Source organism: Mustelus asterias, chromosome 25 (genome assembly GCF_964213995.1).
Source record: "Mustelus asterias chromosome 25, sMusAst1.hap1.1, whole genome shotgun sequence".
NCBI classification, from domain to species: Eukaryota; Metazoa; Chordata; class Chondrichthyes; order Carcharhiniformes; family Triakidae; genus Mustelus; species Mustelus asterias.
Window position 1 is genome coordinate 7,871,142 of NC_135825.1, and position 24,716 is coordinate 7,895,857.

At 41.7% G+C, this 24,716-nt stretch overlaps 1 protein-coding gene across 2 annotated transcripts in view; it reads right to left on the reverse strand.

Moving 5' to 3' along the window:
• tmcc2 (transmembrane and coiled-coil domain family 2) overlaps window positions 1-24,716 on the reverse strand; it is a 141,685-nt gene that overhangs the window by 108,434 nt on the left and 8,535 nt on the right. For both annotated transcript variants that reach the window (XM_078242046.1, XM_078242048.1), the window contains exon 3: window positions 17,337-17,858. In XM_078242046.1, coding sequence (XP_078098172.1) covers window positions 17,337-17,858 — 522 coding nt within the window. The remainder of the gene's footprint in view (window positions 1-17,336; window positions 17,859-24,716) is intronic.

The window sequence follows — 24,716 nt, forward strand, 5'->3', positions numbered from 1 at the left end:
GTTGGTATCGAGCTAAGCCATGCAGAGCAGCAAAAGACTGGTGGTGTTTGGTGATCTCAAACTGGATTGCACTTGGAAAATTACAATGGCTTCAGCAGCCTGAATGAAGAAAGTGTAACTAAAAACAATCAATCAGTCTCAATTCCTGATCGCCATGGGTCATGGCATACAAATCCACCTAACATACAAGACGATGCCAATTTTTCAGAACCAAAAATGCATATTTAAGCCTATGCCCAGAGTACAAGTCAAGCTCCCATTTTTCAGCTAATAAATACATGATTAGGCCTATATTTGAGGAGTTGGCCTCAGTTTTTCAGCTCAGAGATGCGTGCATTGGATTATACCCATTTTAGAAGTTGGCGTATGGGACCAAGCAGGTAATGGAGGCCTTGGTGTGAGAAGATGTGCAGAGGTTTGAAAGACATCCACACAGAGCGGACCGTACATGACAACTGATGAGAGAAATTGGTCCTTCTACACCAAAAAACAGCAGTTTACATTTTAAACTCTGCATACAAAATAACCTCTATTTTTGGAAGGATTTTTCGAAGCTTCAAAATTCAACATATGCCATGATTCACTGTAGATAGAAATGCATATGCCCAAATATTGCATTAAGAATAAGCATGAGGTTAACAGTGCTCGACGTTAAGTATGGCACAAATCAGACAATGACTTCCAGGGAACACACACAGATAAATGTGGATGCCAGAAGTTATTGTCCAAGTTATCCTTTTCCTCCATAACCATAAGACCATAAGACATAGGAGCGGAAGTAAGGCCATTCGGCCCATCGAGTCCACTCCACCATTCAATCATGGTTGATTTCAACTCCATTTACCCGCTCTCTCCCCATAGCCCTTAATTCCTCGAGAAATCAAGAATTTATCAATTTCTGTCTTGAAGACGCTCAACGTCTCGGCCTCCACAGCCCTCTGTGGCAATGAATTCCACAGACCCACCACTCTCTGGCTGAAGAAATTTCTCCTCATCTCTGTTCTAAAGTGACTCCCTTTTATTCTAAGGCTGTGCCCCCGCGTCCTAGTCTCCCCTGTTAATGGAAACAACTTCCCTACGTCCATCCTATCTAAGCCGTTCATTATCTTGTAAGTTTCTATCAGATCTCCCCTCAACCTCCTAAACTCCAATGAATATAATCCCACGATCCTCAGACGTTCATCGTATATAACAATACTCTGCCAGTAGACTCAGCATTGAAATAAGTGCGTGAAGTAGCATTTCTTCGCCATTAATTTCCCACAAAATACAGCAGAAAAGCTAAGGGTGTGGCATTCAGCTGTAACTGAATTTTAATAATTATTTGCAAATAAACTTTCCGGCCCTGACAATTTAATTTTCTAAGTGTGGAGCACCATTTCCTTCAGAATTTAAAACTCCTTCAGGTTTAAAAATGAAACATTTTTCGACCAGTTTCTTTTATCTTTCTCTCTTAACGCTGTCTTTCTTTCCCAATCTTCTTTTTGCTTTCTGTGCATGATTTAAATCCATTTCATACTTGGTATATACTTCCCTGCATGGCTCAGTGCCAATTTGTCAACCAACTTTACAACCCCGCTGTTTCTTGCCCTGCTCAGAGGCCACAGATCCCTGTATATCTGTGCTGGATCAATTGCCCAATGACGGCAAGTCTCACTCAAAAGCAGTGGCTATGACCCGAAATTGAACTCAACATGGAATCCAGAAATATGACGAAATGGAAAAATGAAGCATAATTCAAGGGAAGCTTGCGGAAATTGTTTCAACTGTATCTGATGTAGAGGACAGAGAAGTCAGGACGGTAGTGGGATGGAAAATTAAAAAGGTAAGCAACTGGAAGGAAGGTCATGGTCACGCTTGCCAACATAGAAATTAGGAGCAGAAGTAGGCACATTCAGTCCTTCGGGCTTGCTCCGCTATCCAATCAGGTCATGGCTAATCTCTCCCTGGTCTCAAATCAACCTCCCCACCTGTTCCCCATATCCATCGTTCCCTTTTTTAAAATTAGAATATGTCTACCCCTCCCTCTTGAAACCATTCAATGATTCAGATTCCACCATGCTATGGGGCAGAGAGTTCACCACCCTCTGCGAGTAATTGTTCCCCCTCATCTCAGTTTTTAATCTACCATCTCTCAACCTATACCTGTGACCTCTTGTTCTAGGTTGCCCCATAAGAGGAAACATTTAATCCATGTTTACTTCATGAATCCCTTTTAAAATTTTATATACCTCCATCCAATCCCCTCTCATCCTTCGAAACTCCAGCGAGTACAAGCACAAACTGTTTAATCTCTCCTCATACGTCAACACCTTAATCCCCAGAATCAATCCAGTGAACCTCCTCTGAACTGCCTCCATCTGAATTCAACACCCAATCTTCACTGGTACCTGTAACCATCCTTAACAATTTTCTCTGCCCTAACTCCCGGTTGGTCTTTTCCAATATTTGTAAATACCCTTGGAACCATTTTTCACATTAATGGGGTTGTACCAGTCAAGTTGCTAGTATCTCTGGCTGTGCCTTCCACTGGGAAAGGAAGGCACAAGATTTGGGATCATTTGTTTTCAGTGCAGATCAGCTAGGATAGAGCCAAGGGAGTCCCTTTCTAAAAGCAAACCATAATTTATGTTAAAATTCTTGGAATCTTCCAATTTGCTATTTTGAGAGCACAGGAAACAAGAGGTGGCGTTTTCACAAAGCAAGTGCTGTGAATATCATGGACCAAGTGGATTAGATTAACACAACTGGACATGAAGGAGTCAAGTCAGCTGGGACGTGAAATGAGACTAAATGCAAGCAAAATAGATTCTCCAGACATCAGGAGAGTTAAAATTAAACAAAAATTGTTGGGAGGGGCAGACAGTGCTTTTGACCACAAAGTGTAATATTAAAGAGTAGTGGCAAACGAATCTAGCCACAACGACTGCACGCAGAGCATGTGAAAAGAATGAGACACATTTCTTAAACCTGTGAGCTCTTCAAGCAACGGGGACAGAGTCCCTTTCTCCCTTGAGGCATTCCTCACTCCAGTACCTATCCTACAGGAACACTTTTGCATCAGGATTTGACTCTTCAGTGTGCAAACCAGATGGGATTTTTTTTTGCCAGACTAACAATTCTCACTAATAACAGCAAACAGCTCCCTGGGCAAAGCAGAAATGGAATTTGAGCTTGCGAACAGCAACAAGGAGCATGCCAGGAAGTACAAAACTCTAATCTTGCTTCGGTCATCAAACCATTCAAAACTTATTTTGATCTTCAAACCTAAGTAGCTGCAGTTAAATTAAATCCACCAAATCAACAAAACTGGGTCACTTCCATTCGGATTCATTTGTTTACAATTACTGACTGATGTATTGTGGTTTTATGACATACTGTTATACCACAACAGGGCTGTTATTGCCAAGCAAGGGATAACATTAAGACATGGAACAAGTCAAAGTCCATTTTTATTAAATAGTGTTTCTGGATTTGAGGATTTAATACCATATCTCTCAACATTATTTTGTCTATTTATTTTTTGGAAAAAACTCAACAGATTTAAAGCAGAGAATCAAAACCAAGATAGCAGAAAGTTGAAGTTTGAGACCATTTGTTTAGCAGTAGAGGGTTAGCTGCACTGGCTTGAACAACAGATATTCCTGGGCTTTAAATGCAAACCTCGGAGTTGGACACCTCTGCAATGGGTTACAATTTTTTTTCAGCAAGGAGAATAAGTAGAAGGGGAAACTTCCTGAAAAGGCTGCCAAATTAACATAGTGGAGCTCAAGTACAAAACACTTGAGTTTACCATTCAAAACACATTACATGCTAAAAGCCAGTCGTGCAAACTGAATGTACTGACCAGGTTTGAATCCAGGTCCCAGAAATTAAAGGATTCAATTCAAACTTTTATTCCTTTTAACTCAAACCGAAAGTCATTAAAATTTGTCAACAGTTTTTGAGCACGTCAGGCTTTTCATTCCACAGTGATATGAAATCACAGTGAATTTTAAAATACTCGTTTCATTTTTTTTGGACATGTCTAACTGAATTAATAAACTTTTCTTCATCCTTGTAAAAAACATTTTATGTACATCCAACTCCAAGGAAAGGCAAACTTCATAAGCATATCACACCTGACTTATAAATGATGGCTACATGCTGAAAAAGACCAGAATAGTTGTTCTCTGAATCTGTCCACTGAATTTCAGATGTTCTCAAACAAAATTATTGGTCAAACAAAACAAGATAAAGCAGGCTTCTTCAGAAAGCACTCCTCACACAAGCTTCTAAATTGCAGCATTGATTCTCATTAATAGCAGAGCTTTTAATTTAACTAATCAGATAACTGCAAAGAGCAGCTCTTGCCTGTCCTCATCCGAATTAATGTTATGTCTGTGCTTTTAATGATGCATCTTCTCCATTGCTCATCGAAGAAATCTTTTATTTTCCCAGAAGCAGACAGAAAAATAATACAGCCCAAGTGATTGAAGTTGGTTAACCCCTTGCATTTCTTTTTTTCCCCTATAATTGCCTGCACTGTTCAAATTTCCTAAGATTTTAGCACAGCTGTTCCTTGCAACCCCACCCACATTTCTCTCATCCTAAACTGAATATCCTAAAGGCTGAAAGAGAAGATATTACAAGCAATAAACTTTACTCTTCAGTACATCAAGCTGTACTTGTTGAGATGCAGACATGTATTTTTATGGAAGTGCATATTTTTACCTAGTCTGTGGATGCCAATGATCAAAACCCTACACTTCAAATAAATTACTAATGCTAATTTGGAACATCGAACCACTGATAAAAACCTACAATTTTGATCCTTTTAAGTCATTCTATATTTTCTTTTCCAAACAGCATGCTCTATCCTTTCAAATTTAAGATTTCAACAACTACAACTGTGCACAGCCCAACCTGCAATTCAACCCAGCTCCCAGGCGTGAGCTTACCAGCAACCATCATTCATTTTTTTTAAAAGCACATCACTCTGATACACAAGACAATCTTCAAAATTTTATATATTATTGGTAGTAAAACTGATAAGGTAGCAACCAATAACCACATGTATTTTTTTTAAAACTGACTTGAGTATATGCTCTCATCACTCAATAATGTAATCCTTGTTTCTCGGACACTGAGTTGAAATACCGTATGCCATGACAAGTACCAGGGTTCCTTCATGGTCAGGTTGCAAATATACTAAACAGGCAGCAATTACCTTCAACTTATTCTATTTATCGTGCTGAACATTTGGTTTCATTGACTCAACAATTTTTTTTAAAAAGAGCACAACATTTCACAAGAAAACAAATTACTTAAAAGTTATGCATCAACAATGCAGACATTTACCTGATAGAACTGGAATGATGAAATATTTGCCTATTCAAACTAAGAGCTGTTAATGCTCAGGAATAGAGCACCCTGCATTTTGGGCAGCATCAGTGCTGCTGCGGAAGAATCACAAACGCTGATGAACACTGCACAATCAGCAAACATCCCCACTTCTGATCTTATGATAGAAGTAAGGTCATCAATGAAGCAGTGAAAAATGGTTGGGCCCCGGACACTACCTTGAGGAATTCCTGCAGTGATGTTCTGGGATTGAGATGATTGATCACCAACAATTATATTTTGTGGTCGGTATGACTCCCAACCAGTGGAGAATCATATAACTCAAAACAAGCAGCTGAGAGCAAGTTAATGCGAAGTACCTCCAGCATTGTTGATGACCCTTCATCACTTCACTGATAATCAAAAATAACTGATGGGGCTTAATTGCCCAGGTTAGATTTGTCCTTTTTATGTACATGGCATACCTGGGCAACTTTCAATATTGCTGGGTATAGCCAGTGCTGCTGACGTATTGGAACAGCTTGGCTTGGGATGCAAATAATTCTACTGTACAAGCCTTCAATACTATTCTAAGAATTTCAGGGCCCATAACCTTGGCAGCATCCAGTGCCTTGAGCCATTTCCTGATATTATGTGGAGGGAATCGAATTGGCTCAATACCTACATCTGTGATGTTGGGGTCTTCCAGAGAAGGCCAAGATGGAACATGCACTCAACACTTCTGATTGAAGATTATTGCAAATGCTCCAGCCTTACCGTTGCAAGGTTTTGAAGTGTTTTAAAGGAGAAGGGGCAGAGGGAGGTTAACAAAGTAATGCCAGAGCTAGGGATAAGAAACTGAAAGCATGGTCATCAGCACTCAAGCTAATTAAAATCAGGAATATAAGAGGTCAGAATTAGAGGAGCGCACAGTTTAGTGGGTTGTGGGCTGCAGATTCTCAAAGAGCATGGCGAGGGCCTGGAAAAATTCAAAAACAAGGATGAGATTTTTAAAATCAAGGTGTCGCTGGACTGGGAGCCAACGTCAGCTACCAACTGCAGGGGCATGAGGCTTGGTCTCAATTAAAATATGAGCGACAGGGTTTTTGAACTCAAGCTTATGTAGGGCAGAAAATGGAAAGCCAACCAGGAGAGCATCATAGGAGCAGAAATCAATGTGTCACGGAATTTGATTTCTTTTAGGATGGTAAAATATGGGTAAGAAAGAAATTGGCTGGTCATGGAAGAGATTGGCTCGTTTTGTTCAAAACTGGCCCTTCGTCTCTGGAACCTGGATTCAAATCTCACTAGATTAATGGATGGATATCAAGCATATGCCTGGTTTCATTCTTATCTATCTAGTTGTAGCCAGAGAATCATCTGGAGGTGGGAAAAGGGAGGTTCTGGAGTTAATGGGTTGGAAGAGAATCTATTGCAAGTGATTCTCTGGTTGTGCCTGATATCCATCTGATTAACCTGGCTAAATTTGAATCCAGGTTTCTGTTCTGCAGAAACCTAACTCCACACATCACATCAAATTACAATACCACAAATGTTTTACACAGGATGGTGTTCCATCTCATTGCCACTTTCACTAGCCTTGTCCTGAGCTCGATGAACTGCAGAATTTCAGGAAATAAGTGACATCAGCATTGCACAATAAAACTGTGGATTAAAGATTCAGTTCTAATTCATGTAAATGTTTCATGGCTTGGCATTATCTCTAACAGCATTTCAATTTGGCCAATTTATTAACCTTCGCGGAGCACCCTCCTCTCGTACGTCACCCAAGCGAACATCAGGGGGTGTCAGCAGGAAGTAGAGCGCTGTTGGGCCTCTGTGGTGCACTCACTGCAGCTAGGTAAATAGGAGGTTCTGCAGATGCCTCGGAATAGGCATCCTGCCCTCAGTCTCATAAAGTGCTTATGCAAGGAAGAATCATAGAATCCCTACAGTGCATTAGTGGCCATTCGGACCATTGGGTCTGTACCGACTCTCTGACAGAGTATCTTAGCCAGGCCCATTCACCCACCCTATCTCTGTAACCCCACACACTTAGCATGGCCAATCCACCTAACTGCATATCTTTGGACTGAGAGGGGAAACTGGAGTATCCGGAAGAAACACACGCAGACACAAGGAGAATGTCTGTGAAGCTTGCACAGTCACCCAAGGCTGGAATTGAACCCAGGTCACTGGCGCTGAGAGCCAGCAATACAAATACACAAAATGATAGATTTATAAACTCAAAGGAAAAATGATAATGATTTTCCATACATTTACCGAATTGCTGTGCAAACACAATTTGGAGTTTTATTTCCCTGCAAGCTGCTCTCCCAACCTCCCCTGAAGGCACTAGTATGTGGTGCCAAATAGCACCATCAGCACCAACAATCCTCTTGTTAACCTTGCCAATATAGCCATTTTTATTCAAAGGCTAACCAGTGAGGACCAATAGCCTGTTCAACAGAAGAAGCCACAGGATGTAGGAGCAGAAGTGGTATTTTCAACCCATTAAGTCTGCTCTACCATTCAATGAGAGCATATGATAATCCTCAACACTTTCCTACCTGATCTCCATAACCCGATACCCTTAGTGATTAAAACTGGATCTCAGTCCTGAACAGACGTAATGACCCAGCCTCTACATCCCTCTGCAGTAAAGAATTCCGCTCTCTTCGGAGCAGAAATTCCTCCTCACCTCTATTCTAAATGCGTGACCTCTTACTCAGAGATTATGCCCTTTGGTACTCGACTCTCCCACAAGGGGAAACAGCCTCTCAGCCTCTGAACTATCAAGCTCCGAGAATCGTATAGACATAGAATCCTACAGTGCAGAAGGAGGCCATTTGGCCCATCAAGTCTGCACCAACCACAGTCCCACCAAGGCCCTTTCCCATAATCCCATGCAATTACCCTAGCTAGTCCCCCTGACACGAAGGGGCAAATTAGCATGGCCAATCCACCAAACCCGCACATCTTTGGACTGTGGGAGGAAACCGGAGCACCTGGAGAAAACCCACACAGACATGGGGAAAAAGTGCAAACTCCACAGAGAGTGACCCAAGCCAGGAATTGAACCTGGGTCCCTGGTGCTGTGAGGCAGCAGTACTAACCACTGTCCCGCCTCAATCTCTCAATAAGGTCACCTCTCATTCTTGTAAACTCTTATGAGTACAGACCCAACTTCCTCAACCTCCTCATATGAAAATCCCTCCATACCCAGGATCATCCTCGTGAACCTTCTCGGGGCTGCCTCCAATGCCTGTCTGTCTTTCCTTAGATAAGGGGACCAAAACTGTTCACAATATTCTACCACTGTAAGCCATCACAGCCAAGCTCAAGGCTGTCCTTAACCAACACTTGGACACAAATATGAACTTTTCAGTGGCAGTCACTGGTTAGTCACCAAAAGCAGAAACCTTGACCAAATGTTATTCTACACTTGCTTCACCCAGCTGATCAGCATGCATTAGGGATTAAATGTGGGATATCTGGTCCCTATTCGTTAGTACCACAAGGAATGAAATATTTGCATGAGGGGTAGATTTGCTAGAAAATATTGGTTAATTTTCTTCTTTTCATGCTATGATACTTGTACTCGTGAAACCCATAAAAGATTTATTACATCGCTATTATCTATATCTCATTTTGTCTGTCAACAAAATGGATAACTGCTGTAATAGCTTAACTATACAGTGTCGGTGGATTAAATTTGCTCAACTATTAGAGCTATCTATATATTGATATAAAGTTATTTTTCTGCTTCCACGGTCTCTCTTTCTCTCTCCCCAACAAGCAAATGGCCACAACAACAGTTGGGTAATAAGCATGCTTCAGGTCTCTGCCAATGCTGCTTTACAGCTGAACACTTGTAAGACCAGGCCTCATTCAGGGTCGATGATAGAACAAATAGAGAAATTACTTCTGCAAGTTTGGGAAACTCTGACCAAGTGACACAGTCTCAAGATCAGAGCCAGACCTTTCAGGAGTGAGGTTAGGAAACATTTCTGCTAGCAATGGTGGGAGAATTTAGGGATGCTCTTTTGCAAGGGGCAGCTGATGCTCAATCAATTGCAAATTTTGAATCCAAGATAGATAGATTTCTGTATACCATTGGTATTCGAGAGCTTTGGGGGCAAACGTGTATATCTGGAGTTAGGTCACAGTTCAGCCATAATCCTCAGTAGCAGATCAGGATTGAGAGGATAAATGGCCTACTTCTGTTTTTACATTCCCCTCAGCATGAAAGGTGCAGGAGGGCATGCCAGAAGCAACACCAGGCAAAACAGAGGACTACTTTGCATATCAAATAGCAGAAGCAGCATGCAACAAACAGAGCTAAGCAATCCCACAGCCAAATCAGATTTCAGCTCTGCAGCCCTGCCACATCCAATCATGAATAGTGTTGGATAATTAAACAACTACACAGGAGGAGGAGGCTTCACAAATATCCAAATCCACAATGATGGAGGAATCGAGCACATCAGTGCAAAAGGCAAGGCAGGATGTTGAGTGGCTTGGAGAGGAACTTGCACATGGTGGATTCCTCATGCATCTGCTGCCCTTGTCCTTCAGGTGGTAGAGTTCATGAGTTTGCAAAGTGCTGTTGAGGGAGCCTTGGTGAGTTGCTGCAGTGCATCTGGTAGATGGTGCACGCTGCTATCACTGAGTGTCAATAGTGGTGGGAGTGGACAATGCTGCATGGGGTGCCAATCAAGTGGACTGCTTTATCCAGGATGGCGATGAACTTCTGTTGTTGGAGCTGCACCCACCAAGCAAGAAGTGAGCATTCTATTACATTCCTGACTTGTGCCTTGTAGATGGTGGAGGGAAGGTCCTTAATGAAGCAGCTGAAGATGGTTAGGCCTAGGACAGGACCCCGAGAAACTCCTATAGTGACATCCTGGGACTGAAATGATTGATATCCAACAACTAGAACCATCTTACCCTGTGCTAGGATTGACCCCCCCCCCCCTCCTCCCCCATATTTCACGCAAAGTGTAATCAACCTTCGGAATTAGCTTTCAGATAAAAAGGCGTAAGAAAATATTAAAGGAATTATTTAAGAAACAACCCGGGGTTAGGATGGGTGGGGTTGGGGTGTGCAAAAAGCTATAAAATATACTTCACCTCTCAGCTTTGTGCACCATTCTTATTGTGTTTTTGATTTTACATTGTGTTGTTGAACAAAAAAGCTGGAGAAGGATAGAACAGAAATATGATTAATATTCTCTGAATCATCAATCAGGACAGGTAAGTTGCATGACCCCTACAAAGAGCAAGTTGATTTGAATGTACAAAATGTACCCTGGAGAATCTCAGTGGGTTGCAGAGTTAGTGTGTCAGATCACCAAAGTTGCATTCTTACAAAGCAAGCAGAATGAAATCTCAGATGGAACTTAGAGAAGAAAACAAAGAAAACAAAAAATGCTCTCAGAAAATACTAATGGATTCGGAAATCACATTTGACGGCATGGAAGAAGTTGAAGTACAATGTCAAAAAGCGTTTATCGGAAGTGAAGAAAGTAAACAGGACATATCTCTGGACTCTGGCCAATTAAAACACACCCTGCTGTTCAATTCTTTATTCAGACAAACGAGCGGGGAATGTAAATTTCTGAATTTGGGTTTGCATAAATGAAGTCAACATTTTAACAAGCTTAGAACACAGACAGACAACTCTGTACAATTTACATTTTCCCAAGCAATTTTCAAAACATACAAACATGTGCAGCTTCTTCAAAGTAACCCTTTCTTTATGCTTCTTCAGGTATGACGCATGATGCGTGCAATTAGCACATGTACCTCAGCAGGAAGCAAAGACCAGTGCACAAAACTGAAGGATTCTATCTTTCAGTTGATTGGTCTGTCTTCACTCCCTGCTAGTAACTAAGCCCATATGTAATTGCTTGAATTAGATGCCCTACATGATAGCAACACAAAACCTCCATGGCTGTAATTGCAGTTTACTGGGCAAGGTACAGTGGAATAAACTTGCTGTCTGCTGTTTTCAGGCAGCAATTCACTCTTCCTGAATGTGGTGCTTTGAAGATAGAACACTTATAAAGATCTAGGTGATTGCTTAAGTGCAACTACTCAGGAGTACGTCATTGTCAGGGGTGCCATCTTTCGAATTAGTTATTAAACAGGAGTCCGATCTAGCTCCCGGTTAAGAGGATGATAACAATTTTCTTGATGTTCTGGCCTCAGAGCCAAATTAAGAATTCACGAGGTCACTGAAGTCCACTGCACACCCCTTCCTATGTGCAATTCCTAATGGTTTGGACTTGCTTGGATTATTTGGCCCCCAAGGGAAGTAAGCAGCCACTGGTAAAACAAATTAAGTTACCCTATAGGCTCATCAAGTTTGACAGCAACCTGGTTGCCAGCTGGACAGTAGTTGTCTTATGCCTTCAATGTCACTGGGCCAGGCAAAGTTAAAACTGCCCCAGGACATGCTCCAGATAACTGTCGAGTGATCCTTTTTGGATAGCACAATACTGTGAATAACGGCTATGCTGTGACAGCTTCCACTATTAAAGACCTGTTGACAGTCACTGCCTACGTTGACAATAATAGCCATCTGGCCAAGGAACAGAAAGGGATGTCACGGTTGTGGGAAGTGTACCCCTAAATAAGTCAGGAGGAGGAAAAAACATAGCAGGATGAGAGAAAGGGGAGAAGAAATTAGCACTAACATCTTATCAGGGGCTGAGTGCCAAAATGGCTGTGTACTGGAGCAGGAGCAACACCCTCAGGTTCACAGGTTATTAAAACTGCTGATGCAAGAAATTTATGTACAAAATTTAGTTATGTTTAGCTGCAAATTACTGAAGTGCAATGCAATCAAATTTTACCCAGACAATAGTAGTACATTTTATGCTTTAAATGAAAGGATTTTTGTATCGACTTTGGAGCAATTTACAGGAGATCAGAGGAACCCCTGTAGCTCAGTTATTTTTATCTTGTGCAAGTTAGTTTTATGCAATTTAATGTCAGCACTCTTTAAACAATATGTTCAGAACTATGATTTTGCTTTGTTTTGTTGTTTCTAATATATCTGGACATGGGACAGCTGCAACTCTTAGCAGTGCATTTTCAGATGGTGTGGGCAGAGATACAGCAAAAAATCCTACTATCTACACGTATCATTTTTGCAGAACAAAAATGACAGCATATTTTGTTTGTTCAGAAGCTGAAATACTGCTCAACTGAAATTCTCCTCACAAAACACAGTCTTAATCAAATAAAAAGACAGCTAACATCACTGGTAAACAGTAATCCCACCATCAATACTACATGACTTGACAAGGCAAAGTATTTTAAAACAGATGATGTATGTGGTACAGAAGGGCATACATTATTTATAAGGGATTACGCCTTGGATGGACAATGTTCTCACTTGGATTTCAAAAAGTGTAACAATCAGTGTGAAATGTACATTACTACAAATACAGGTTTCATCCTGACAAATCTCATTTCCAGAGTATTTCTATTTCTAGACCAGCATGGGCCTACAGTTATACACGACAGGTAAAGAAGAGACCATACCCAGACTGTGCTTGCAATACTCACAAGTATCCAACATTCAATGTGATTCCACAATTGGGCAACACTTGCTAAACAATCCTGATTGTGCCAAGAGATAAACAAATACAGTTCATCATTTTCTCATAAGAATCTGTGGCCTGATAAGAACCTAATATTTTCAGAAGCAAAAACAAAGCCAACTTGAGACGAGAATCTCAATGGCTCCCAGAATGGGTCACATTCTGTCTTACTTGTCTTGCAGCAGCTTAAAGAGGCAGCATCATTCCACAAAATGCTTCTCTATTGAGCTTTTCAGATGGGGAGGTGGCTGGGGGAGAGCAGGGGCGGAGGTGCATCACTAGCTCCTCTTGAGCATGTTTCATGGAGCTGAAAGCAGCCCCAGAGTAAACTTAAAAGCTAAATACAGCAGATGCTGCATATCTGAAGTAAAATCAGAAAATGCTGGAAAAAGTCAGCAGGACTGGCAACATCTATGCAAAGAGGAAAGGAGTTCATGTTTTAAGTCCAATATGACTCAATGGGTTCAGTAAGGCCACTTCCGGGAAGGACTTCTTTAATCATTGCAATTCTTGATTCACGAAGGCTGGCAACACAACAGGGGTCACTGGCACTCAAATCACAACAAATCCAATACAAAAGCAATGAAAGATAGTGTTAACACAGGTGCAAAGGAGTAAACGCCTGCAATTAACAGCTTTTAAGAAGTCTCACAACACCCGGTTCAAGTCCAACATGTTTATTTGGTATCACGAGCTTTCAGAGCACTGCTCGATGAAGGAGCAGCACTCCGAAAGCTTGTGATACCAAATAAACATGTTGGACTTGAACCTGGTGCTGTGAGACTTCTTACTGTGCCCAACCCGGTCCAACGCCGACATCTCCACATCATTAGCACCTTTTGAAAGACCTCTCCAGTCAAGGCAGATCAAATATACTCAAAGTAGCAAAAATGTACCTTATGAAAATGAAAACCTTTCAGTCAGCTAGATTTTGTCAACTTATCAATAAGACTCAGCATCATCCACACTCACATGCTAGGGCCACTTAGAATAATTCTGCATGGTCGAACTATGACCTCTCTAATGGTCAATATATTTCAGGCAGCTTGAACATTTTAGCGATAATCAGAATTTCAATTCTAATTGTAATGGTGACCACCAACAAAATGAATTGATTAGCTAAGTGGCTGGTCATCAGGATTTGTCAATGCCACCAAGCAAAAGTAAACAGCATCTTTTAACCTGTTAGCCAAGAGAGTCACAAACAATTGTGGTAAATAAATCACCATAACCTAATGCATTGAGCTAGAAAGAAATCAGTTAATGAAAGTAGCCCGAAGTACAACCAAATGTCTACACTGAAATTTATTTACCCAGAGGTTGAAGTTCAAAGTGCAGTGTGATGCAGCTAAATGCATCACACTGCATCAAGAGGCATCAAGCTGTCACTTTGCCTCAACTCAAGAAAAATTGTGGCATTATACCCACCGCTCTCCTTTTCATCCTGACACAAATGCTGGTTTTTGCTGTGCACAAAAATATGATTGGTTTCTATGCATAAATAGAATTGTTCCAAATGCATGGTTCCTACAAAAACTCTAAATAATGCTCAAAAGTGGCAGATGCATTGTTAATCCTACAAGGTGACATCTGTGTTACTGAGGCTTTGCAGTTCAGAGTGTGATGAAAATCATACTGTTTGTTGATTGTGTTTCAAATTTCACTGTTTTTGCACGATCATGATACAAGTTCTTTGTAACAGCAACAAAGCCTTCTAAAAAATGAAGAGAAGACAGAATTCAGATTTTTAAAAAACCTCAGTTAAGGAATCAGTGAAACTTTTTGAATTCAATCGGTAACACGGACCATGGAGACAATTTCAAAATAAGATAAGCAAATTGTGAATAGAGAAATAACCCCAGCAACATCTAAGGTTATAACCAGTGCAGCAAATTCTATTCTGCATGTTTTGTTTCCTAAAGATTGGCAGAAATTCATGTTTCAGAAGTAGAGTCATAAATGTGGTATTTTGTTTCCAGTGAGACTTGGATAAATTGGCTAATAACTCTTTCTGAAAGCTCATTCAAGTTTAACTCTCCGGCGTGACAATTTCTAGTCACCTTGCTATCTCCCTCTTCTCCTTCAAGTCATCTTTTGTCCTAATAACTCCATGGAGCTCAGTCAAATTCTGTTTGATATATTTCCTAAGTGCCTTTATGGTAATAAAAATGTCTGAAGACATTAAATGCAGGTTTTTACTTCATGTTATTTCACTTCTGAACCTATCCTCTATTAGCCTCGCTATAACTAGATAGCTATTTCACAACTTCAACTATGCAATGCAAATATAAGACTTATGTACATGGAGAAGTGGTCTGTGATCACATAGCCCTGTGGTCAGACCTCACCTTGCATACCATACCTATTTCTATTCAGTAAGACACAAAGAAGGTGCTCAAATACTGGAGGCTATTAGGGGAATAGGCTGATCCCTAATATCAATGGCTTGTGACTCAAGACAAACTAAAGAATCTCCAACTTTAAAGCCTCAAAAAGAAAAGTAATAAAGTCAAATTTACAAATGATGTCAGGAGGCGTTTCTTCACGTAATCAAACCATCCAAGTCATGCAGATAAGGGGAGGAAAGGCGGAGGAGGAGGAGGAATAATCTGATTCAATGAACTTGGCTGGGCTAAAATGCCCAATTTCATCCATATTTTCCTTACACTTACCATATCATGGTGGGTTCTTTGCGACTACAGGGTATAACATATAATTGTGATGTTACACCATGAATTAGTACACTGCCCTTCATCTGTGGAACATTCCAATTTAACCATTCTAAGACTGAAATCCTCCCTCAGAATGAAAAAGGCCTGATGTAAAATGAATTTTGAGTCTCAATCCAATTCTTAATAAGCAGGGTCCAAAGCAGGGAAGTATCCATAATTAAACAGTTGCTTGAAAAAGAGAAATATCAAAGCAAATAGGGAACAAGCAGGATGGTCCAAACGAATCATTCTAATGCTCTCATGGTCTGCCCTCCACATTTCACCCTTCATAAACTTGACTTGATCCAAACTATTCTACCTGTAACCAAACTTGCACTGTCCTTCTCACCCAGCACACCAGTGCTCGCTGATTAGCTACTGGTCCAATACCAACTCAGGGCTCCATTCCATTGTCCCCAAGAGTACTCTGCATTCTTTCAATCCCTCCTTCTGCACTGTATGGATTCTATGAATTGTGGCATCTTGTAACCTTTCCTTGCCCCACTTTTGGGACTTGTACCTTCTATCAGGTGGGCTTGAAATTCTGCAACGTCCTCCCATAAACCTCTCTGCATTTTGTCCTCCTTTGAATAATCTCCTTAAAACCCATCTCTTTGACTAAGCTTTTGGTCACCTAATGTTACTTTGATTTAGGTGGTGTCAATTTATGAATGATTATGCTCTAGGGACTTGCGTTGGGATGTTTTACTATGTTAATGGTGCTGTATAAATGCAAGCTGCTTTTTTTTTTAAAGTGACAAGTGAGATTAGACTCGGCAGTCTTGATACATCAAATGATCCATTTTGGTGCAGTAACAAACAATTACAGCACAAAATCTCAGAGTCCACAAGGCTTGGTTCTATATCAACCTCTGTTGTATCTGGCGAGTGAATGCTTGAAAATGACGCTGGGTGACCAAAGTGTAAAAAAATGTGCATTCATCAGCATGTCACCTTCATGAATACAAAAGATAAATAAAAAATTACACTTAGATCAAAACTGCCAACCTATTTCTTTAAAATCTTTCCACAAGCAAGAATTAAGACACCCCACATTTTGCCCTCAACCAATTTAGCAACATGATCATAAACTTTGTAAATTGTTCCATAGATTCGCTACAGTGCGAGGTGACCATTCAGCCATCAGGTCTGCACCAACTCTCTGAAAGAGTATCTTACCCAGGCCCAACTCCTCACCCTAACCTCATATCACCACACATTTACCATGGGTGATCCACCTCACCTAGACATCTTTGGACTGTCAGAGGAAATCCACACACAAGGAGACCAAGCAAACCACACAGAATCACCCAAGCCAGGAATCGAACCCGGGTCCCTGACGCTGTGAGGCAGCAGTGCTAACCCATGTGCCACCATGCAGGTCATAGATTCTCAAGAAATTAGAAGTGAGCCTTCAAATAATTTAGCAGAAATTTATTTGTTAAAAATGAAGATAATGCCATTTGTAACTCATGCAAAATCTAGACAATTGTACATCTTCACTGCAGTCTTTGGTGGTCACATTATCCACCCTCGGCTCACATCTGACCCCAGCCAAAAGATGAACGGTGAACATCTGTAAAATTAACTAATCCTTGGCAACATCTAGAGCGTATTACTCAATTTGACCAATTCTTGCAAGGCTTGCAGCTGACTTTTGTGATACTGTAGGTAGTAAGAAAGACTGTACCTTATCAGTGATCCTTTCTGACTCGTCTCCTGTTAGGTGGATGATGCTAATCTCTCCAGCAGCAAGTGATGTGTCTGTGGTGGAAGATGACCTGGGCCTGTATTGATGCTGCTGCAGGATTGCAGTCAGTGAACTGTCCTGAGGTGCCTTCCGCATGAGATGAGGACTCCCTTTCTGGGTTTCACTTGGTCCACTTTTTGACCTCCTGCTGCTGCTGTGGAGGCTGGCTCCTCTCTTGATGGATGGCCTCGACCGAATCTGCTGTAACACCCTGTTGAAGGCCGTGGGACGAGCAGGAAGATCATGAAGTGACATGGCATAGGACACACGGTGCATCTCAGGAGATCGTTCCTTTTCATCTGCAGAGTCGTGATCTGAGTGTCCGTGAGGAAGGTGGTGAAGTTGAGATGAATCTTGCATACTCTGTTCGCGTTCCCGAGACCGCTTTCGATGATGGAAAAGTTGCTTCAGACCATGTCCAAACATACCACCTGAACCTCCTTCAGATAGCTGCTGGATTTTCTTGAAAAAAAAGAGAATAAACATATTAGATCTTGTTCCCACCCTTGGAGATTTGGTTTTCTCGCCAAGGTGCCATACACCATTCAACAGTGGCCAAAGGACAGTTTTGTTTCCAGACTTCTGCCCATACTGAACTTATTCACAGTTTGTTCATAAAAATAACATGAAATCAAAAAATACTCCAGGAACAATAGTAAACATAGGGTTCTGCTGTCAACAATTTTTTCCATTGCCGATTTCCTCCTGAACCTATTTTATGCTGGGACATTTGCAGCAAGCATGCAATTTGCCACAACGCAGTCTGCAATGGAGGCGATGTTGTCAATGAGCAATCGCAGAACAGAGGTACAGGTACTTCCCCGCAGAAAAAAGTGTGGGTCGTAGAAACCTGGAAACAATTCATGATATGGGAAAGGGGATCAAATTTGAAAAGAACATATAAACTACCACACTACATCAAGATACATTATGTTAGAAAGCCACACTGCAATTTTTTTCCAAAAACCTTCACCAGAAGATTACTTGCACAAGAGCACAGTTCCACAATAGCCTCTTAGTGTCATGCTTAAATGACTGCCCTCACCCCCACATGCAAGTTTAGGCAAAGAACAACATCAAACTGTTCAACAACAGGGAGCAGACCAACCAAGCCCTCACCTCTCGGCTATTTTCACACTTTTCAACAACAGTCACCAGATAGTAATCAGAAGCAGAAACTCAGGCCTATTTTATTTTCTCACCCACTTCCTGGCCTAAGGGAACTGAGACCAATTGTCTCACCTACTGGCTTGGCTGAGGTCCATATTCGTTTTCATTGAACTTATTTTTATCACAATGGCAGGCACTAAAACATATTAACTTTCTCATGCTTCCAAGTAATTATGAATTATACAGATGTTCCAACAATGTGAGGTTCGCAACTGCATTACATGGGCATGGGGGTGAAAGCATAATTGCTACAGTCATGATCTGATTACAGTCAATGTCTCATTCATAATTTGGGTAGAGGTTGAAATCTATTTATAAATATTCATAAGGTCTAAATATGTCCTGTTATCTGATTATTGTAAAACTTGGCTTGGTTTTAAACTTAGACTTTCAGCAAGTAGCCTTGTCACAAATAAATAGACTGCTTTGAGTAACTTCTGTTTCAGATCATTGATAGTGGAACTGGATGTGTGCCAGTTTAGTAATTTCTGAAGACTATTTTCTTCCAAGTAAAATAATTTCACACCTGGTGAGGTTTCGCATCCATTCTCTGGTCTGTGCTGAGTATGATTACAACAGGTGGGATAATTCATTAAACTTTAATGAATGCAACTTTAAAGTTGGGGACGATGTGGGCCAACACCATGGAAACTAAGCTACGAGTGTGGTGCCTTCAACCATGGTCCTAGCAAATCAGTCATAGATTACTTTTAGATGGGGAGGCCAGTAAGAGAATTAAATCACAAGCAAACCAAGAAAATGTGCTGTTCGTGGTCTTAGAATAACAAGGAGAATTTTCAGTTCTGATCAACGGTCATTGACCTGACACGTTAACTGTTTCACTCCCCACAGATGCTGCTAGACCCGAGTATTATTAAAACAAAAAAATAAGTTATTAAAAGTTTTTTTTTAGTTTTATAGTTTAAAGTTTATTTAGTAGTGTTACAAGTAGGCTTACATTAACACTGGAATGAAGTTACTGTGAAAACCCCCTAGTCGCCACACTCCAGAACCTGTTTGGGTACACTGAGCGAGAATTTAGCATGGTCAATGCACCCAATCAGCACGTCTTTCGGACTGTAGGAGGAAACCCACGCAGGCATGGGGAGAACTTGCAGACTCCACACAGACAGTGACTCAAGCCAGGAATCGAACACAGGTTCCTGGCGCAATGAGGCAGCAGTGCTAACCACTCCGCCATCATGCCACCCCAAAATATTGAAAACAATGAGAATTTAACTGTCTGACACTTCTGAGACCTAATTTTAAATTGGAGTTAAATTGTTGTATAAACAGAATGCAACATGACTTTATTTTCAGTCATGAAAGGCTGTGAGCTTACACACGCCAGTGGGAGAGAGATTCAGCCGGAGTGAGGGTATCGGAAATTTGGAGCGGAGTGGGAATTCGGTGCTGAGAGGAAAGAGGTGCTCTTCTTCGGGCAGAGCGGAGAGGCAGATGAGGGCAAGTGAGAGGAAAAAAGAAACCGAACCGTGCCATCACGGCCAGCAGCTAAGTGATTGGCAAGTAACTTTTCCTTTCTTTTTTCTCTTGGCATTGTCGTAGTTGTTGTAAGTTAACTTCAGGCCTAAGCCATGACAGGAGATCCCAGACCCACGTCATGCTCATCATGCGCGATGTGGGAATTCAGGGATTCTTCCGGTGTCCCTGGCTCCTTCACAAGCAAGAGATCTGTCCAACTGCAGCTCCTGTTAGACTGCTTGACAGCTCAGGAGCTACGGATGGATTCACTTTGGAGCATCAGCGATGCTGAGGAAGTAGTGGATAGCATGTTCAGTGAGTTGGTCACACCACAGATAAAAATACTGAGGGAGCTAGGGAATGGGTGACCACCAGACAGAGTAAGAGTAGGAAGGCAGTGCGGTCATCTCCCCCCAAAACAGATATACCGTTTTGGATACTGTTGGGGGAAATGGCTCACCAGGGAAAGGTGTCAGCAGCCTGGTCCTTGGCACAGTAGCTGGCTCTGCTGCGCAAGAGGGCAGAAAAAAAGTGGCAGAGCTATGGTGATAAGGAACTCAATTGGAAGGGGGACAAGACAGGCGTTTCTGCAGACACAGGAGAGACTCCAGGATAGTATGTTGCCTCCCTGTTGCAAGGGTCAAGGATGTCTCAGAGCGGTTGCAGGACATTCTGGAGGGGAAGGTCAACAGCCAGCTGTTGTGGTGCATTTCAGCACCAACGACATGGGATGAGGTGCTATAGGCTGATTTAAGGAGTTAGGAGTTAAACTAAAAAGCAGAACCTCAAAGGTAGTAATCTCAGGATTGCGACTAGTGCCAGTGTAGGAAAGTCAGGATAGCTAAGATGAATACATGGCTTGAGGGATGGTGCAAGAGGGAGGAATTCAAATTCCTGGGACATTGGAACCGGTTCTGGGGGAGGTGGGACCAGTACACCTGGGCAGGACTGGAACTAATGTCCAAGGGTGAGTGTTTGCTAGTGCTGTTGGGAAGGGTTTAAACTAATGTGGCAGGGAGATGGGAACCTATGCAAGAAGTCAGAGGGAATTAAAATGGGGACAGAAACAAAAAGGGGAAAACTGAAAGGCAGAGCAACCAAAGACAAAAATCAAAAAGGCTACAGTACAGAGACTGTGGAGAACTCAGTGAATTGGTCCAATAAGGCTAAGAAAAATGAAACACAGGGAAGTGTGCGCAAAACTTGACAGGACAGATGGTCTGAGAAAGCAGGATAGACAGCAAGGGAAGTCTCGATTAAACTGCATTTATTTCAATGCAAGAGGCCTGACGGGCAAGGCAGATGAACTCAGGGCATGGATGGGTACATGAGACTGGAATATTCTAGCTATTACTGAAACATGGCTAAGGGAGGGGCAGGACTGGCAGCTCATGTTCCAGGTGCTATAGAAAAAAATAGAACAGGAGGTAAGAGAAGAGGGGAAGTTGCATTTTTGATTAGGGAGAACATCACGGCAATACTGAGGGAATATATCTAAGGGTTCACCCACTTGATCTATATGGGTAGAACTGAGAAATAAGAAGGGTGAGATCACTTTGATAGGATTGTACGACAGGTCCCCCAACAGTCAATGGGAAATTGAAAAGCAAATATGCAAGGAGAATACAGATAGCTCCAATAATCGGATGGTAACAGTAGGGGACTTAAACTTCCCCAACATTGACTGGTGTAGCCATTGTATCAGGATCTTGGATGGACAGAAATTTGTTGAGTGTACTCAGGAGGAATTTCTCATTTAGTATGTGGATGGCCCGAATAGAGAGGGGACGAAACCGGACTTCCTTTTGGGAAATAAGGGAGGGGCAGGTAACATAAGTGTTCGTGAGGGATCAATTTGGAACCAGTGACCATAATTCCATTAGTTTTAAGATAGCTATGGAGAATGATAGGCTGGCCCAAAAGTTAAAATTCGAAATTGGGGCAAGGACAATTTGATGGTATTGGACAAGAACTTTCAAAAGTTGATTGAGCGAGTCTATTGGCAGGCAAAAGGACATCTGCTCAGTGCGAGGCTTTCAAAAGTGTGTTAACCAGGGTTCAGGGTAAACACATTCCTCTTAGAGTGAAGGGCTATGCTGGTAGAAGAATGGGACCCTGGATGACTCGGGATATTAAGGTCAGAGTCAAAAAGGAGGAGGAAGCATACGACATGCATTGGCAGCTGGGATCAAGTGGATCCCTTGAAGAGTATTAAGGTTGTCGGAGTAGAGTTGAGAGAAATCAGGAAGGCAAAAAGGGAACACGAGTGCGCTTTGGCAGATAAGACAAAGCAGAGTCCAAAGAGCTTTTATAAATACATAAAGGGCAGAAGACTAACTAGGGAGCGAGTAGGGCCTCTTACAGCTCAACAAGGTCATCTATGTGTGGTTCCGCAAGAGATGGTGAGATCCTAAATGAATATTTCTTATCGGTATTGACTGTTGAGAAAGGCATGGATGTTAGGGCACTTGGGGAAATAAATGTCTTGAGGAGTATACATATAACAGAGGTAGTGGTGCTGGAAGTCTTGAAGCACATCAAGAAAGATAAATCCTCAGGACCTGATGAATGTATCCCAGGACATTGAGGGATGCTAGGGAGGTAATTGCGGGTCCCCTTGCAAAGATATTTGAATCATTGATAGCCACAGGTGAGGTGCCTGAAAATCGAAGGATAGCAAATGTTGTGCCTTTGTTTAAGGAGGACTTCAGGGAAAAGCCTGGGAACTACAGACCGGTGAGCCTAACGTCTGTAGTAGGTAAGTTGTTAGAAGTTATTCTGAGAGACAGGATCCACAGGCATTTAGAGAGGCAAGGACTGATTAGGGACAGTTAGCCTGGCTTTATGAGTGGAAAAGCATGGCTCACAAATTTGATTGAGTTTTTTGAAGGGGTAACCAAGAAGGTAGATGAGGGCAGTGCAGTTGACCTTGTCTACATGGACTTTAGCACGGCCTTGGACAAGGTACCGCATGGTCGGTTGTTGCACAAGGCTAAATCTCTCAGGATCCAGGCTGAGGTAGCCAACTGGATACAAAATTGGCTTGACGACAGAAGCCAGAGGGTGGCTGTTGAGGGTTGTTTTTCAAACTGGAGACCCGAGACCAGCAGTGTGCCTCAGGGATCGGTGCTGGGCCCACTGTAATTTATTTACATTAAGGATTTGGACGAGAATTTACGGAGCGTGGTTAGTAAGTTTGCAGATGACACCAAGATTGGTGGCATTGTGGACAGTGAAGAAGGTTATCTAAGATTGCAACGGGATCTTGATCAATTGGGCCAGTGGGGCGATGAATAGCAGGTGGAGTTTAATTTAGATATATGTGAGGTGATGCATTTTGGTAGATCAAATCGGGACAGGACCTACTCAGTTAATGGGAGGTCATTGGCGAGAGTTATAGAACAAAGAGATCTAGGGGTACAGACACATAGCTCCTTGAAAGTGGAGTCATAGGTGGACAGGGTGGTGAAGAAGGCATTCGGCATTGGTCAGAACATGGAATATAGGAATTGGGACACCTTGAAGTGGTACAAGACATTAGTAAGGTCATACTTGGAATAGTGTGAACAGTTCTGGTCATACTATTATAAGGATATTATTAAACGAGAAAGAGTGCAGAAAAGATTTAATAGAATGCTACAGGGGCTTAATGGTTTGAGTTATAAGGAGAGGCTGGATAGACTGGGACTTGTTTCCCTGGAGCGTAGGAGGCTTAGGTGTGGAGTGTAGAAAATAATATGGGGCATAGATACGGCAGATAGTCAATATCTTTTCCCAAAGGAAGGGGAGTATTAAACTAGAGGGCATAGGTTTAAGGTGAAAGGAGAGAGATACAAAAGGCTCCAGAGGGGCAATTTTTTCCACACACAGGGTGGTGAGCGTCTGGAACAAGCTGCCAGAGGTACGAGTAGAGGTGGGTACAATTTTGTCTTTTCAAAAGCATTTAGACAGCGACATGGATAAGATGGCTATCGGGGGTTATGGGCCAAATGTGGGCAATTGGGACTAGCTTAGTGCTAAAACTGGGCAGCATGGACAAGTTGGACCGAAGGGCCTGTTTCCATGCTATAAACCTCCATGACTTTATGACAAAATTGCAACAACATTGAAAAATTACCTTCTGCCGAAAACCACTAGTTTGGTACTTCACTGTCTGTGAGACTCGTGCTTCCAAAATGTTCCTAACCAACAAGCTCCATTTTTCTAACAATTATTATACCAGAGATACTGAAATACACCCAAGTTCACTTCTGCAGCATAGCTATTAAAAGTTGAACAAACATATGCTGCTCAAATCATTCAATTCCTTTTAACCACTTGTAGTGTAATATAAACAAAGTTACTCAACCGAATCCATTGTTTACGATATGATAAAATGATTGACTCTGTGGTTTCTAAGATAAACTAATGATACAGGGGCCTTCAGCCAATTCTCCTGATATATTTTACTGCAAACCAGCATGGCCCGCCTGTTACACCAAATGTAACAAAAGCTGAAAAAAATAGCAGTACCGTTGCTTTTTATTGCTAAATGTGAAAAATATCTCACTCAGCAATATCGCTCTCACCCAGGAGAATAAAATAGAAATAAAGACAAATCAATGACTAAATTAATTGGAGTATGAAATGATTTATATATAGCAGTACTCTGCAACTCAGACTGAAAGG